Source organism: Cucurbita pepo, chromosome 15 (genome assembly GCF_057944985.1).
Source record: "Cucurbita pepo subsp. pepo isolate OVF chromosome 15, ASM5794498v1, whole genome shotgun sequence".
NCBI classification, from domain to species: domain Eukaryota; kingdom Viridiplantae; phylum Streptophyta; class Magnoliopsida; order Cucurbitales; family Cucurbitaceae; genus Cucurbita; species Cucurbita pepo.
The window spans coordinates 8,355,344-8,371,935 of NC_141812.1; the positions used below are offsets into that span (position 1 = coordinate 8,355,344).

At 37.6% G+C, this 16,592-nt stretch overlaps 3 protein-coding genes across 4 annotated transcripts; 2 read left to right on the forward strand and 1 right to left on the reverse strand.

The window, feature by feature from the left end:
- Positions 1 to 208: 208 nt before the first annotated feature.
- Positions 209 to 3,823, reverse strand: LOC111811900 (uncharacterized). The gene is made up of 4 exons (XM_023698953.2): positions 3,497 to 3,823; positions 2,213 to 2,283; positions 1,353 to 1,555; positions 209 to 474 (listed from the first exon to the last, which is right to left on the reverse strand). The coding sequence occupies exons 1-4, from the start codon at positions 3,709 to 3,711 to the stop codon at positions 427 to 429; spliced, it is 537 nt and encodes a 178-aa protein (XP_023554721.1). The 5' UTR covers positions 3,712 to 3,823; the 3' UTR covers positions 209 to 426.
- Positions 3,824 to 5,515: 1,692 nt separating this feature from the next.
- Positions 5,516 to 7,160, forward strand: LOC111811891 (E3 ubiquitin-protein ligase Os04g0590900-like). Its single transcript, XM_023698942.2, has one exon. It carries the CDS (start codon positions 5,878 to 5,880, stop codon positions 6,859 to 6,861), a length of 984 nt encoding a protein of 327 aa, XP_023554710.1. The 5' UTR covers positions 5,516 to 5,877; the 3' UTR covers positions 6,862 to 7,160.
- A 1,183-nt stretch (positions 7,161 to 8,343) lies between these two features.
- On the forward strand, positions 8,344 to 13,979 carry LOC111811100 (Tetratricopeptide repeat (TPR)-like superfamily protein). 2 transcript variants are annotated; one of them, XM_023697830.2, is made up of 3 exons: positions 8,344 to 8,501; positions 8,595 to 8,886; positions 12,984 to 13,979. In XM_023697830.2, exons 1-3 carry the CDS (start codon positions 8,467 to 8,469, stop codon positions 13,869 to 13,871), a joined length of 1,215 nt encoding a protein of 404 aa, XP_023553598.1. In that variant the 5' UTR covers positions 8,344 to 8,466; the 3' UTR covers positions 13,872 to 13,979. The 2 variants fall into 2 exon arrangements, with proteins under 2 accessions (XP_023553598.1, XP_023553597.1); XM_023697829.2 differs by having other exon boundaries at positions 8,347 to 8,501; positions 8,586 to 8,886.
- Positions 13,980 to 16,592: the final 2,613 nt, after the last annotated feature.

Genomic DNA, 16,592 nt, shown 5'->3' on the forward strand with positions numbered 1-16,592 from the left:
GCGGGGCACCACCACACCCACTCGAAGTCGCCAGCGCCGGCGCCGTCCCCGGTCGTTTCTGAAGCTCCTTTGGCCCCTGCACCGTCCCCTGTTTCAGCGCCTGCACCGGCGGAGAGCGGCGCTGGTGTTATTGGTACAGGATTTGCTGGATCTATGGCTGTTGGTGTTGGGATTTTTGCTGCTGCTTTGTTTTAGATTATGGTGGGAATTTTGTTTTTTTTTTTTTTTTATTTATTAAATTTATATTATTCGATTTTTGTTGTGATTATGATTATTCAGTTCTGAGTTTTAGAATTTCAGTCTAGTGTGGAAATAAAGTATTTTTTTTTAATTTATTGAGGATTCTATTTATTTTTTACATAGAAATTATAATAAATTATATTAAATAGAAACTAAATAAAAACATTTATTAATTTAATTAATTTACTATTCTTCTGCCTCTGATTTGTCTAGCTTTTGCTTCCATTCTTCCACCTACAATCAAAATATTGAAAGAAATTAATAATATTAATAATAATTTGTGGTTTTTTAATTATTTTTTTAAAACTTTTATTCGATTCGGGAGAGTTGTGTTCATTTAACATGGGAAGGTGTTGGATGAAAGTCATTGATACGAGCCCTTTTGGGGATGTCCAAAGCAAAGTATGAGAACTCATGCTCAAAGTGGACAATATCATCATACCAGTATTTATTTAACGAATGTCTCGAATGTCCCACAGGTGGGATGGGTGTGGAATGAATGGATGACTGTCCTACATTTGGTTAATTTAACGAATGTTAACGAGTCTATAATCAAAGAATACTATCGAAAAGTCATGAGAGGTACTTGTTAGAAAAACACGACTCTCTACAATGGTATATTGTCTACTTTGAGCATAAGCTCTCATAGTTTTGCTTTGAGTTTTTTCAAAATGTCTCGTACCAATGGAGTTAGTATTCATCACTTATAAACCCATGATCATTCTCTAAATTAGCTCCATCATCCAACGGTACTCTCTCCATTGATATGAGACTTGAGGTGTCTTTTGGGACCATTAGTACGAGACCTGAGGCTTGTAACGAAGCTCAAAGCAAGGCCAGGAGAGCAGCTACTCTCTCCATTGGGATGAGGCTCTTTGGGGAACCCCAAAGCCACAAGAGCCTTAGGGTGTTTGATGAATGGAAATGATCATGAGTCTATATAATTAAGGAATACTATCAAAGCCGTGAGAGAGAAATACTCTCTCCATTGGTATGAGGCCGAGGCATTTTGAGACTAGGAGAGTAATACTCTCTCCATTGGTACGAGGAAATTACTTTTTAAGGGTAATTTTTATTAATTTAGCATAGCGGATAATTAATAAATAGGGAACCTTGTGGAGGATGTGTTGTGCTAGGAGGGCATGATGGGCAATTTCCTTGGAATACTTCTCTACCACTTCAGCTGCTTCTTTCACCTTACTCTTCTCAGGAAGTGTCTCCCCAATTTCTGCTGATACCTTCTCTGTTAATTCCGCTACCTTTTCTACTACTTCTGCTGCATTCTCCGCCTCTTCGATCACCTTTTCCGCTTCATCTAACCATTCAATATCGATAACACATCAATTTATAGTATGCTATCAGTAAAGGGTGTCGGACAGCGTTAGAAAAATCAACTAAATAATGAAAGAATAATGAAAGGTCAGAAGAATCAGGACTGTAAAGTTGAGTAGAAGTTCGTTTATAATTTTTATTATTTAAATAATTTTTTTTTTATATTGAAAAAATGTATTATTATATAAATATTTGAATAATGTAATGTAAATTTATTAAATTTAAAAAATAACCTTCAATTTTTCAAAAATGGAAATTGATAATATTTATTTCAAAATTTTACTTTAATTAATTAATTTTAAAATTATTTAATGTAACACTTTTAAAATAGGTGTTACACGGATAATAAAACCTTTATTTATTTATTTATTATTATTATTATTATTTTAATGTTAAGAATGTTAATACTGTTTTAAAAGTCCGTTTACAAAAGTCGAAGGGTATTAATAAAATTTTTTAAAATTTAAAAATATTTTTAAAATATTTTTTGTAACGAAATACATTTTCATCTAAAAACAAATCATAAAAGTATTTAAGTATTTTTTAGACCAAATATAAAAATTTAATGGTATTTTTAAAATTAATAATTATTTATAAAGAAAAAAAAATAATATTTGAAGAAATAAATAGAAATATATACCTTCAAGAGCTTGCCATTTATTCCAACTAGGTACCAAGAGAGACAATAGGGACCCAAATATCCATTTTGCCCTAAATTCATTGAATCCAAAATAATAAATAATTAATTAAAATAAATAAAATAATGTAAAGTCCAATTTAAGAGAAAATAAAAAACAAAAAAAAAAAAAAAGATTTTTTCATTTTAAATTTTCAATGTTTTGACTTACCAACTAGGGAAGAAGAAATTCGACCTTATGTTTAATTAAATTTTGCAAATATTAATAATAATAATATATATATTTGGAAAATAATATTAGTAATTTGTATCGTAGTTTTCGATTAATTAAAGAAAATGGGTTTTCGAGTAGGCTATAGAATACTAGCTAAAAATGACTCGTCGATGAAAATTAAAATTAAAATTATAAAAAATAAAAATAAAATTTTATTATGGTAAAGAAAGAATATTGATGAGACGAGAAAATGGGACTTTGGTGGGTTTCACCTAATTAAATAAAAAAAATGTAATTATATCTTTAATAAACTTTTAAAAAAAATAATTTAGAATTATTTTTATGTATTAAAACTCTATTAGGATAAATTTAAAAGAAGAACATGCCAAATAAAAATAGTTTAGCTATTTTTAAATATTTTTACTTCATTTATATAAAAAAATTAAAATTAAAATACCATTCCACCTTTTAAAAATGTCAATAATATCTTTAAAATTTTAAAAAGAATTTAAAATATACTTTTAAATTTTTTAAAAGTATTAAAAAAATTATTTTAATTTTAGATAAAACGTTAATATTTCATTTTCAAAATATCTTAAAACTATACAAATATATATATATATATATATATATATATATATATATATATATATATATATATATATATATATATATATATATATTTCAAATATAGAACTTTCAAAAATTTCATTAATATTTTTAAATTTTTTAAAAGTATTTTAAAAATAAGCCTTTTTAAATAAAGGTCTATGAAATTAAAAAAAAATTAAAAAATTATATATTCTTTCTTTTTAAGGTTAAATGTATTATACTGCGAGTATTTTTTAAATAAATTATTAACAGTAAAAATATTTTTCAAAAATTAAGAAAAAATATTAATGAATGATATTTTTAAAATTGGGTTAAAAATTAAAAGGTATTTTTTTTAAAATAATCATTTATTAATAGTATTATTTAAACTATTTTTAAGGTGATTATAAAATTAGGAGTATTTTTATTAATTTAACTAATAAAAAAATAAAAAAGGCCACCATTAAAGCGAAGTAACTAACCTGGGACAATAAGATCTGAGGAGGGACGACAGACCAAAGGAACGGAAGCTGTACGGAACCACGGCAATGGAGGAACTCTGCGGCGGCTCAGATACCGGACGACGACGGAACCCACCGGCGGGGGCGGAGGTGTCTATCTTATGAGAAAGTTGAAGAAGCAAGGTTCGGAATCTGAGGATTGTGAAGCTCCAGAAATGACCAGAGTTGGACGACATGACGGACGGCGGGCGGCGGCTTCTCCGGTGAGGATCTCCGAAGACGAGACGGCGGATGAACAGAAGAAAGTAAAGGGTCAGAGGATTTGAAGATGATGAAATATGGTGGATTGTTGTTGCTTACAAGCCTTAATTTGATTGCCTTGTGGCCCTAATTTAGTTTCGCTTTTGGGGTTACTTCCAAGTTCAAATGTATTGGTAATATTAGCTTTTAAGTGTGGGTTTCTTAGTGTTTTAAGCTTTAAATATGTGTCAATTCCTTGTCGGTTTTGACCCGTTACGTATCGTGGTCAACCTCGTCTATTAGAGAGAGATTTTCTCACTCTTATAAAGAATACTTCGTTTTCCAGCTCCAACTGATGTCGGATTTCAGTCTACTAGAGAGAGGTTTTCACACTATTTCGTTTCCTTCTCCAATCGATGTGAGATCTAACAATCCACTCCCCTTGAGACGAGCATCCTCGCTAGCACACCCCTTGGTGCTGGGCTCTGATACCTTCGTTCCCTTCTTCGCTGTGGGATCTAACAATCCACCCCCTTAGGGGCTAGCATCCTCGCTGACACACTGTTTGGTGCTTGGCTTTGATACCCTTTATTCCCTTCTCCGACCGATGTGGGATCTAATAATTTACTCCCTTAGGGACCAGCATCCTCGCTGACACACTGTTTGGTGTCGGGCTCTGATACCTTCATTCCCTTCTTCGACCGCTGTGGGATCTAACAATCTATCTCCTTAGGGGCTAGCGTCCTCGCTGACACACCGTTTGATGCTTGGTTCTGATACCTTCGTTCCCTTCTCCAACCACTGTGGGATCTAACAATCCACCCCCTTAGGGGCTAGCATCCTCGCTGACGCACTGTTTGGTGCCTGGCTCTGATACCTTCATTCCCTTCTCCGACCGATGTGGGATCTAATAATTTACCCCCTTAGGGGCTAGCGTCCTCGCTGACACACTGTTTGGTGTCGGACTCTAATACCTTCATCCCCTTCTTCGACCACTGTGGGATCTAACAATCTACCTCCTTAGGGGCTAGCGTCCTCGCTGACACACTGTTTGATGCCTGGCTCTGATACCTTCATTCCCTTCTTCGACCGATGTGAGATCTAACAATCCACCCCCTTAGAGGCCAACGTCCTCGCTAACACACCGTTTGGTGTCGGGCTTTGATACCTTCATTCCCTTCTTCAACCGCTGTGAGATCTAACAATCCACCCCTTAGGGGCCATCCTCGTTGACACACCGTTTGATGCTTGACTCTGATACTATTTGTAACAGTCTAAGTCTATCACTAGCAGATATTGTCCGTTTTTGCCTGTTACGTATTACCGTCAGTCTCATGATTTTAAAACTCGTCTACTAGGGAGAGGTTTCTACACACAAGTAATGCTTCATTTCCTTCTCCAATCAATGTGGGAACTCACATATATTCTCAATGTTGGTAGAAATCTAGACTTTTTTCTCTCTTAATTAACCTAATTCTTAATTGAAAAACGTTAAAATGTAACGAAGAATTGAATTCACATACGCACACACAAAACCCACTTACGTATCACCGAACAAACACACACGAAACTCACTTATATGCACCAGTACTGAGTTGATAGCATAATATTTATGATATACATCCTTAGACAAACCCATTTTGACCAGAGTTGATATAGTTTTTGAAACGGGTTAATTATCCACAATGATCTATTAAAAAGATTTGGCTTATAAGGATCTCAATTATGTTGGATGAAAGTCCCACCTCCGCTAATCTAGGGAATGATCATAGGTTTATAATGAAATAATACTATCTCGGTATGAGGACTTTTGCGGAAGCCCAAAGCAAAACCGCGAGAGCTTATGTTCAGCTCAAAATGGACAATATCATATCACTGTGGAGAGTCGTGTTTATCTTGTTCATCGTGTTCATCTAAAATGGTATCGAGAACGGTAGTGATGTTCTTGGTTCTTGTTTCATGGCCGGTGACAAATAATAGATTAGTAGAGAGAAACCTTGATTCAATCCATTGCCACCGCCAAAAAAAAGTCAACATTCATAACAAACAAACATCCAATCCAGACATTCATAGCTTTCGGTGACCTACTTTCATGAACCACTCCTCTCCATCCACCGCCGCCGCCTTCTCAATCTCCACCTCCTCTGTTCTTCAAATCCGCCATGGATTTCCTCTCTTCCAGAAAGCTTCTCTCCGACGACGCCGACGAAGACCTCAACAAATTCTGCCCTGAATACTGCCTCGATCACCCTTCCGATTCCTGCTCCTCCGATTGCCTCGAAAAATGCCCTACACTCTGTTCTTACATCTCTACTTCAATCCCGCCGCCCGATTTTGACGATTTCAATCTCTCCTCCGCCGCCAAATCGCCGCATAAACTCTCCAATTTGGTTACCTTAACCATCGCTCTCCTCTCTTTTACCTTCCTCCTCGTCCTCTGCTACGCCGTCTACGCCCGTTTCTACTCCGCCCGCCGTAGACAGATCCGCCGCCTCGATTCCCCACCGCCCCCAACCCACCACCTCCACCACCACGGCCCTGTTTTGGATCACCCCATTTGGTATATCCGTACCATCGGCCTCCCGCCGGCTGTTATCGACACCATCGCCGTCTGCAAATTCAAATCCGGCGAGGGTTTGATCGACGGAACAGAGTGCTCTGTTTGTTTAAGCGAATTCGAAGAGGATGAAACTTTAAGACTCTTGCCAAAATGTAGCCACGCTTTTCATCTCCCCTGTATCGATACTTGGCTTCGATCCCACACCAATTGCCCCATGTGCCGCGCTCCCGTCGTAGCTCACTCCGCTCCACCGACACCGACACCGCCTCCGGCCGAAACCCAGATGGCGAATTTACAGGAGGAAGAAGAAAACGCCGCCAATTCAGGGGAAAATTCCACGAGAAACGAAGAACAAGATGAAATCCATTTAGAAAGTGACAATCAGGCGATGAGAAGATCGGTGTCTTTAGATTTGCCCTCTGCTCTTCAAATCAGCTCTGTTCTTGGTGTTGTTAATGAAAAAATGGATTGGGAAGGTGAATCGGAGCAGAGAAATGGGAATTTCTCGGAGAAATCAGAGGGGAGTATGAACAGGTCAGTTTCTTGCAGTGGGGGGTTTCTGATGAGAAGCTCCAATCATAGTTGATATCCATTTTTGTGAGACGTCTCTGAAGATGGGGATGTCCATGGGAACTCTTGGAAAGCTGAGAGGTCTCTTAAGTTCATAATGTTTATTGTGAAGTTTGTGAAAATGGCTGCCCAGATTTACTTGAATATCATGAACATTAGAGTGAGTGAGGAAATCTGGATATGAACTCGAGTTTTTCGAATGATTTTATGATGATATCATATGTTTGTATATCCATCGTGATTAATTGCGTTGATGGTCGAGTTGGTCGAGTTAAACTTGTGATGATATCTATTGTCTGATTGGCTTTGTTTTTACTAGCTACGGGACTACATGAATGTCGAGATCTTCGAATGAGAGTGATTCTAAGAATGTTTTATGATACTTAATTTTTATATGGTTTTTGACGGTGGAGTAAACACACGTGAGATCTCATATTAGTTGGGGTGGAGAATGAAACATTTCTGGTAAGGATGTGAAAACCTCTCCTTAGTTGATGTGTTCTAAAACTGTGAGACTGACGACGATATGTAACGGGACAAAACGGACAATATGTGTTAGCAGTGGGGTTGGACTTTGACAGTGATATTAAAGCTAGTCACCGGGTGGTGTGCGAGCGAGGACGCTAGCTTCAATGGGGTGAATTGTGAGATCCCACATTAGTTGGAGAGAGGTACAGAACTCTTTATAAGGGTGTGAAAAACTCTCTCATTATGACGGTATGTAACCGAGCAAAACAAACAATATCTACTAGTGGTGGACTTGAGCTGTTACAATACATAACTAAACCGTTACAAACCATAGAAAAATGAAAAGGTTTTAAACTTTCTAATAGATCAATTTCTTTGTGTCCACCAAACTTAGAGTTACTTACGAGAGTGCTAAAATACTGTATTATTTGTTTGACTTACATATTTTACAACACAGTGATCGCCTTTTCGAGCGAGCCTCTGAGATCACCCAACCTATATAAACAAGGGGTTTGGGCTCGAAAGTCGGCCCAATGTCTACCGTTCCAATCCTTGTGAGTGTGAAAGTTTGTGAAGTGAGGAGTAGTGTTTCCTCTCACTGCTTCAAAGCTTACGATTTCATATTTTATTTCACTGGTTAATGGGGTTCTTTTCACCATTCTCTCACGGTATTACTTTTCTTGTACTGAGGTCTCATTCGATCCAACAATGAGGAACCGAGATGTAAGGCAGATTCATACGACCATGTGGAGTGATACAAGATCTATAGTCCTATGGCATTCTCACGAAAAGAAAACGTGACTAGTAGATTACTGTTTTGTTATCGTAGAAAACAAATTCTCATCACTATTTTTGATTCACGGTTTGATGTTATGGATTCCTCGTATACGTGATGATGATCATCCTGAAACTTACATGGAAGACTTTGATGGACACTCTAAATATGAGATCTCATCTCGATTGGAGAGGATAACGAAACATTTCTTCTAAGTGTGTAGAAACCTCTTCTTAACCACGCTTTTAAGAGTGGGAGGCTGATGTTAATAACTCTCTACGCCAATTGCCTCCCAAGTGTTCAAAAGCCTACAAACTCGTGGCGGATTCGATAATCAGCTAAACGGAGATTGGGTCACCAAGCGAAGGATCCATTTCCATGGCTTCTCGCTCTCTCTTCCTCTCCTTAAATCGGTAAGTATGGCTGTTCTTAATTTCCATGCAATTTCGTTCTTTCTTCGTTATTTGAGGATTTGTGTAAATCGATCTGAACCCTAGAAAATTCAGGAATAGAGGCTTCTTAAATCAAAGTTTCAAAGCGATCCCGGTCTTCAACGAAGCCAGTGTTTCGAACTATTGCTCTCATGGAGCACTGAGGAGTGAATCTCTTGATGAATCAGTGAATTCTGAAGAAATCAATGACTTGAAGAGCAGAATATTTCGGCTCAGACTTCCCAAGCGAAGTGCTATCAACGTTATTCAGAGATGGACGAGTGAGGGAAATCAAGTTACGATCACTGAGCTTCGGAACATCTCCAAAGAACTCAGAAGGCTTCAGCGGTATAAGCACGCTCTTGAGGTAATGTTTTATCTGTGTTCTTCTTGCTTCTTACAGTATTTATCAGATGATAAATGACAGTTATAAAATGAGGAGAAATTTTTTCTGTGGTTCTTTAATGGATAATTGTAACTCTGGAAAACAGAATCTTCTAAATTTTTTCTTTGGAATCAATCATTTATTTTATATATGCTTGGATATGGATAAGATATCAATTTTTTATCTGCATCCAGTTGGTTCATTTGATTTGTGCTCGAGCCTCCATTCGAAAAATTTGTAAAAAATGTTGCCGAATCCTTAGGTGGAGACGAATTATGGTAATTTGTTCCAATCCGAGATGTAAACAAAGATAAGGATAATCCTTATTAGAAAAGGACTAGTGTTGTTGCGGTAACTCTCAATGAAATCAAATCAAATGTGCAGCTCTATGTAAATGAACACGAATATAAATGAAAGTGGACAAATGCTTGGAAAATTTTCAGCTAAATAAAAATGCTGGAGTGAAGTGTAAGCTGTCTTCTATGTAAAATTGAACTTATGTACTCGTCATCTGTATAAACACTGTTGAGGGAGTTTGTATTTGTAATTCTTAGCTATAGTGTAGTTAGTTAAGTCTTCTAGAGTGAAGTATACTCTCTAACCTTATTTTTAATATTAAAACAAGAAGATTTGTATGTCTACGAACCAAAATGTTTGCGCCTTCCAATCAAACATTTGGAGTTTGATACAAGCTATACAAATACTCATATAATTTGCACATGCACCCTTTGTTAGGTGGTTCTTTTTGCTCAAAAGCTTTAGCCTTCAGTGTTGTCCCAAGACAACTAAAGATGTCTTGAAACAGGTCATGCACGGAAGATTTTAGTGAATAGAAAGAAAGAAAGAAAGGAAAGAACTATTGTGAGATCCCACATCGATTGGAGAGGGAAACGAGTGCCAGCGGGATGCTGGGCCCTAAGGGGGTGGAGCGTGAGATCCCACACGGTTGGGGAGGAGAACAAAACATTCTTTATAAAGATGTGGAAACCCCTCTCTAGTAGACGCGTTTTAATACCGTGAGGCTGACAGCGATACGTAACGGGCCGAAGCGGATAATATCTGCCAGTGGTGGGTGTAGGCTGTTACAAATGGTATCAGAGCTAGGAACTGAACGGTAAGCCAACGAGGATGCTGAGCCCCGAAGGGATCTCATGATCGATGTGGGATTATGAGATCTCACATCGATTGGAGAGGGGAACGAGTGCCAGCGAGGACGCTAGGTCCCAAAAGGGGTGGAGGGGGAGGGGTGGATTGTGAGATCCCACATCGATTAGAGAGGGGGACGAGTGTCAGTGAGGACGTTGGGCCCCGAAGGGGGGTGGATTGTGAGATCCCACATCGATTGGAGAGGGGGACGAGGGTCAGTGAGGACGCTGGGGCCCGAAGGGGGGTGGATTGTGAGATCCCACATCGATTGGAGAGGGGGACGAGTGCCAATGAGGACGTTAGTTCCCAAAGGGGGTGGATTGTGAGGTCCCACATCGATTTGAGAGGGGAGCAAAACACTTTTTATAAGGGTGTGGAAACCTCTCCCTAGTAGACGCGTTTTAAAATTTTGAGGGGAAACCCAGAAGGGAAAGCCCAAAGAGGACAATATCTGCTAACGGTGGGCTTGGGCTATTACAGTTTTTCGGACCAATGCTTTGTTAAAAACTACTATTTTGGGTGAGGGTAGCTGTATTAACTTCTACTTGAACCCGTCTTTGTAATTATTATTATTTGTCTTTTTTGATATTGAAACTATTGGGTTGCTTTTATATTAGCTTCTAGGGTATTTTATTGTCTTTCATACCTTTTGTATTATTTCATTATTAATGAAAATTCATTTCTTCTTCTTCATCTTAATTTTAAAATCACCTGTTGGTGTTTCTTTTTAACACACGGGTTTAGGGTTTAGGGTTTTGTTGATGAACATGAAGCCATGAAGCCAAGGACAGGATAGTGGAAGAAAACACCTAGTTGATTGAGTGCAATAAGGATGCTTCTAAACTCGCCCTTACTCTGTAGGCATTGAGTTTCTCATCAAATTGTCTATCAATGAAAGCAATGTATTGAAGGCAGAAAGATAGGGCTTCAGATATATCTTTGAGGGAGAATCTGAGTAACCAAAAACTTTAAATGGTATTGTAAACTTGAGAATGATAGAATTGGAGCTGGTCCCTAACTTTGAATGGTTTAGCAGCTAGATAACTAGATGAAGGAGAAGAGGTTTATGCAATGTGCTTAGTTGGCATGCTTAGACAAGGCTTTATTTTACTCCTTCCCAAGAATGTCCATAACTGAGAGAGCAAATTCCAGTACAAGGAGAGGGGTGGCCAATACGTTGTTGAACTGGCGTTGGTAACATGGGGCAAAATTAAGAGCTGGTACAATATTGTGTGAGATCCCACATCGTTTGGAGAGAGGAACGACATCAATTTGAGAGGGGAGTGTTTGCTAGCGAGGACGCTGGGCCTTGAGGGGGTGGATTGTGAGATCCCATATCGGTTGGAGAGGAGAAGGAAACTTCCTTTATAAAGGTGTGGAAACCTCTCCCTAGTAGATGCGTTTTAAAACTTTGAGGGAAAACCCAAAGAAGAAAATATCTGCTAGCGGTGGGTTTAGGTTGTTACAAATGGTTTCAAAGCCAAACACTGGGCGATGTGCCAGCAAGGAGGATGAGCCCCGAAGGGGGATGGACACTGGACAATGTGCCAGCGAGGATGTTGGCCCCAAAGGGGGGTGTATTGTGAGATCCCACATTGATTGGAGAAGGGAATGAGTGCCAGCGAGGACGTTGGGCCCTGAAGGAGGTGGAGTATGAGATCTCACATTGGTTGGAGAGGAGAACGAAACATTCTTTATAAAGGTGTGAAAATCTCTCCCTAGCAGACGTGTTTTAAAATCTCCAGGGATAGCCCAAAAAGGACAGTATTTGCCGGGCCATTACAATTTCTAGACAAATTAATGGGACCATAGTTAATTGGAGTAGACACCATTGTGTTGATAGGCTTGGATATTTGCAGCAGTAAGTCTTAGTCTCAAAGTGATATGGCCCATATCTTGCCCTGCCGAAGTACCACGGTCTCAATCTTGCCCTTTATGCCACATATAGAGGAGAGAAATTCCACAACTGATATACTCAACAAATGTTTTGTAATGAGATAAATGCAAAAAGTATATTTATGGTCAATATGAGAAATAGAAAGTTGTAGCTCATATTTTGAGAGTTCTTGTAATAGCCCAAACCCACCCCTTACAGATATTGCCTTCTTTGGGCTTTCTCTTTCGAGCTTCCTCTCAAGGTTTTCAAAACGCGTCTATTAGGGAGAGGTTTCCACACCCTTATAAAGAATGTTTCGTTCTTCTCCCCAATTGGTGTGAGATCTCACAATCCACCCCCTTCGGGACCCAACGTTTCTCGCTAACACTCGTTCCCTTCTCCAATCGATGTGGGATCCCTCAATCCACTCCCTTTCGGGGCCTAGCGTCCTTGCTGGCACACCGCCTCGTGTCCACCCCCTTTCGGTGCTCAGCTTCCTCACTGGTACATCGCCAGGTGTCTGGCTCTAATACCATGTGGAATGCCCTAAGTCCACTACTAACAGATATTGTCCTCTTTAGGCTTTTCCTTTTGGGCTTTCCCTCAAGGTTTTTAAAACACGTCTGCTTGGGAGAGGTTTCCACACCCTTATAAAGAATGCTTCGTTCTCCTCCCCAACCGAGGTGGGATCTCACAGGGTTCCCTTAATCCTTCAAGAACATAGCTCACATATTCCAAAACTTCAATTAAGTGGTTCAAGAATTTCATTGAATGTTCCTGTAAAGCATACACGGCTGCATAAAATTACTAATGATATAATTATATGCTCATATTCAAGAATAAGGGTTCAAGTTGCATTGTACTACTACAAGTGAAATTGAATTTTATGTCTGCTAAAATCTTCCTTATTTCTCATTTGTGAAAAGGGTAAGAAAATGGTTAGAAGAACACCGTCATTTTCTTTGGCTCATAATCTGTAGAACACTGATCAGGGGCTTTTATGCCATCTTCTCTATTTACAATGAACTGACAATCTCTTTACCTTACTTGCCTGCAGATTTTAGAATGGATGGTGTCTCATAACAAAAACGAGTTATCCGATTCTGACTTTGCAATCCGCATTGACTTGATGACGAAAGTTTTCGGTATCGATGCTGCTGAACGATACTTTGAAGGTCTGCCAATCGACGCCAAAACTTGTGAAACTTATACTGCTCTCCTTCACTCATTTGCGGGATCCAAATTGACTGAAAAGGCAGAAACTCTTTATGAAAAAATGAAGGAGTCAGGTATACCTCTCACTGCCCTTCCATTCAATGAGATGATGACTTTGTACACATCGGTCGGGCAAGTAGAAAAGGTATCCTCGATTGTCGACGACCTGAAACAAAGCAAGGTTCATCCTGACATTTTCACGTATAATCTTTGGATCAGCTCTCTAGCTGCAACATTAAATATCAATGGCGTTATACGGATTCTCGATGAGATGAATCGCAACCCCAATTCAAATGAAGTCTGGGTGCGATATATCAATCTCGTCAACATATACATTACATCAGCTCATCTACTGCATTCCGAGTCGAACTCCGTAGTCGAGTCTGAGAGTGGCATTACGCAACGAGAATGGATTACATACGACCTCCTCATTATCTTGTATGCTGGTATGGGAAACAAAGACAAAGTTGATGAGATTTGGAGATCATTAAGGATGACAAAGCAAAAAATGACGAGCAGAAACTACATTTGCATTCTATCTTGTTACCTGATGCTTGATCACTTGAAGGAAATTGGTGAAGTTATTGATCAATGGAAACAATCAAGTAGTGGAGATTTTGATGTTTCTGCTTGTAACAGGCTTGTAAATGCGTTTGTTGAAGCTGGCTTGAAGGAGAAAGGCAACAGTTTTGTCACCATTTTGAAGAACTGTGAACCCACAGAAGCATAGCGGTAGGTTTAAATCTTAACTTAGTCTTATCTTGTTTTGATTCATCAGGTTTCAAATGTTGTCTCCTATGCTCTGAATTTTGGGTAAAAGATATTGTTTCTGTCATTATTATTTAGTTTTCACATTTTACTTGCGGGACCTGTGCCCGAGGATTCCCCGTTTAGATGGGGAATGGGAAGGGAGTGGAGAACATTTTTTCTCTGTTACATAAAGGGGGTCGGGGACCGGGGACCGGGGACGGGATGGGACGAGATTATATTTCTTGTCTCTGTCCAATTTCTTGCTCCACCTTGTTTAATATAAATACTAAGCAATTTCCGCCCAATTATAAATATTACTTTTACTTTTTTTATATCTTTGTTTTTAGAATTTTGATATGAATCCTAAGCTAATCAAGATTAAAGAAAAACTTCAAAATAAAAGTTGCATTAAATATAGTCAAGTTTTATTTAGGTCGAACTCAAGATAAAGACGAGTTTCTCTATAATGATCCATGCCCAAGATTCAATATCGGATGACCCCGATATTCTCCTACAACCTATGTGACATGGTCACGTTACTTATTGCTTCTAAGAGTGAAAACCATACTTATTGCTTCTAAGAGTGAAAACCATCTCTACATATCAACATGAATCATTATAACATGTTTTGTCCTCATTCATATGCATCCTAGAAAAAATCCCACGAAGTCACCCAACATAAAATTCCGATGATTTTCAGCCACTAAAAATGAAGGTGTATTTTGTTGGTATAGATAGTAATTTTTATTTCAAACATTTTCTAGTGACCACGAAGCTTCGATGATTTTGAGCCACCGAAAATGAACGTGCACATTGTTGGTATAGGTACTAGTTTTTATTTCAAACATTTTTTTAGTGATTCTATCTTTAGGATCACTCTCATTCGAATGTGGTGTCCGTTCATTCATGTACCACTTCTTTATTTAGGTGTCACATTCTCGAACACTAGTTGCACTTAATGAACTCAACTAGAACTCATACATTTCTAAAACAACTATTTCATACTTCATCAAGTAGGACTTCATTTGTTCTTGGATAATTATAAATTCTCATACGATTTATATGAAAATAACCCTCGATTATCACACACTTTAACATATTTCAAATGAGAAGAATTAAAAAAAAAAAAAAAAAACAAACAAACAAACAAAGGACATTGAAGTCACATGGGCATGTCGCATTAAGCTCACAAAGGTAGATAATAACGTACGACCATTTATCCTATCATTTATTGTCCTCAAAGACCAAATCATTCAACTTTATATTATCTCCTCTTCTCTACTTCTTAGACATGTTTCAAACCCAAAGACATTGATTGTTTGTTTTGAAATTGTCTCATTATTTATGATTTGACACTTTGAATTCACGATAAGATGCTTCGAATATTTTCAAAAAAAATATTGTACAAGTAGATTTAAGGTGTATATTAAACCCGACAACTCGAACCGTCCTAACTCGTATTATAGGAGTTGGGTTAGATTGGTTTTCTGAAACAAAAAAGATTCGATTTGGGTTCGAGTTCATGGACAAAATTCTGAGTTGACTCAAACCGAACAAAATCTTATAAAATATATTAGAAAAACTTTTGAATTTGTTTACGGGTCAAAGTGGTAATTTGGTGGAATTACAGATTATTATTTATAATGTTTTTTATTTTATACTATTTTAAAACATATTATTTATAATCGAACAAACTAACAAATGGCTCGTAACAACATGATTTATCATAGGTTTATTAATTATGATTCATACATACATTTTGGTTATTTTGAAGCAAAAACGTATTGTGTTCAACGTTCATAAATTATGCATATATTTAGGTAGTTTTAAAGCATATTGTAGATTCTTGCATTTTTTGAATCGGGAAAATTTTGTCTTTGTGTTGATTGGAAAGAGACAGTGAAAGTTTGTTTATGATTCTTTTAAATTTCGATCCCCCAAAATATTAGGACCATTCTAATGTATACGGTAGCTTATGAACCAACATTTGGTACGAGTAGGACTTGATTATTTTAGGATGGATAGAAAATTAGCTTCATTAGATGTTGAAAACCATTTGAAGATTTTGTTCTAAAATTGAGTCGGATAATGCAAAGTTCTAATTTATTTATTATCTCTTTGTTGCAACATATTCTAGATTGTTATATCACAAATATATAATTTATTTTTCCAGATCATTTAGAGTCATCCAGCTTCATCAATAAGTATCTTTCAAGGTGATTTGTGTTCGTTAAGATGTTACAATTCTGGCTCGTTGTAAGTGAAGAATTTATTTGTTTGAACGACAGATTGATTTATGCTTGTTTGTGAACTTTTAATATATTTTATTTAGGATTGTATGGAATAACTATGAATTTTGAAGAGATAAAGCTTTTAAAAAAAATATATTTTTTTAACAACCCAATCGTGAAACAACGGGTTGGGTTGAGTTGAGTTGGCCATTCAACAAACTCGAACTTTTGTGTTGGTCCAAAATATTTCCTCAACCCAACCCAACCCAACCCAATCCAACACGAACTTTTGGGTTGGTCCAAAAAATTTCCTTAACCCAACCCGATCCATGCACACTCCTAAGTTGACCATTAACATATTGAAATTAAATGAGAAGTATAATAGATGTCACGATCATGCTTGTCCAAAGCATGTTGCTTATGGCCGCATGATAGATGTCCTAGTCTTACTTGTTTGGGTCGATTGACAG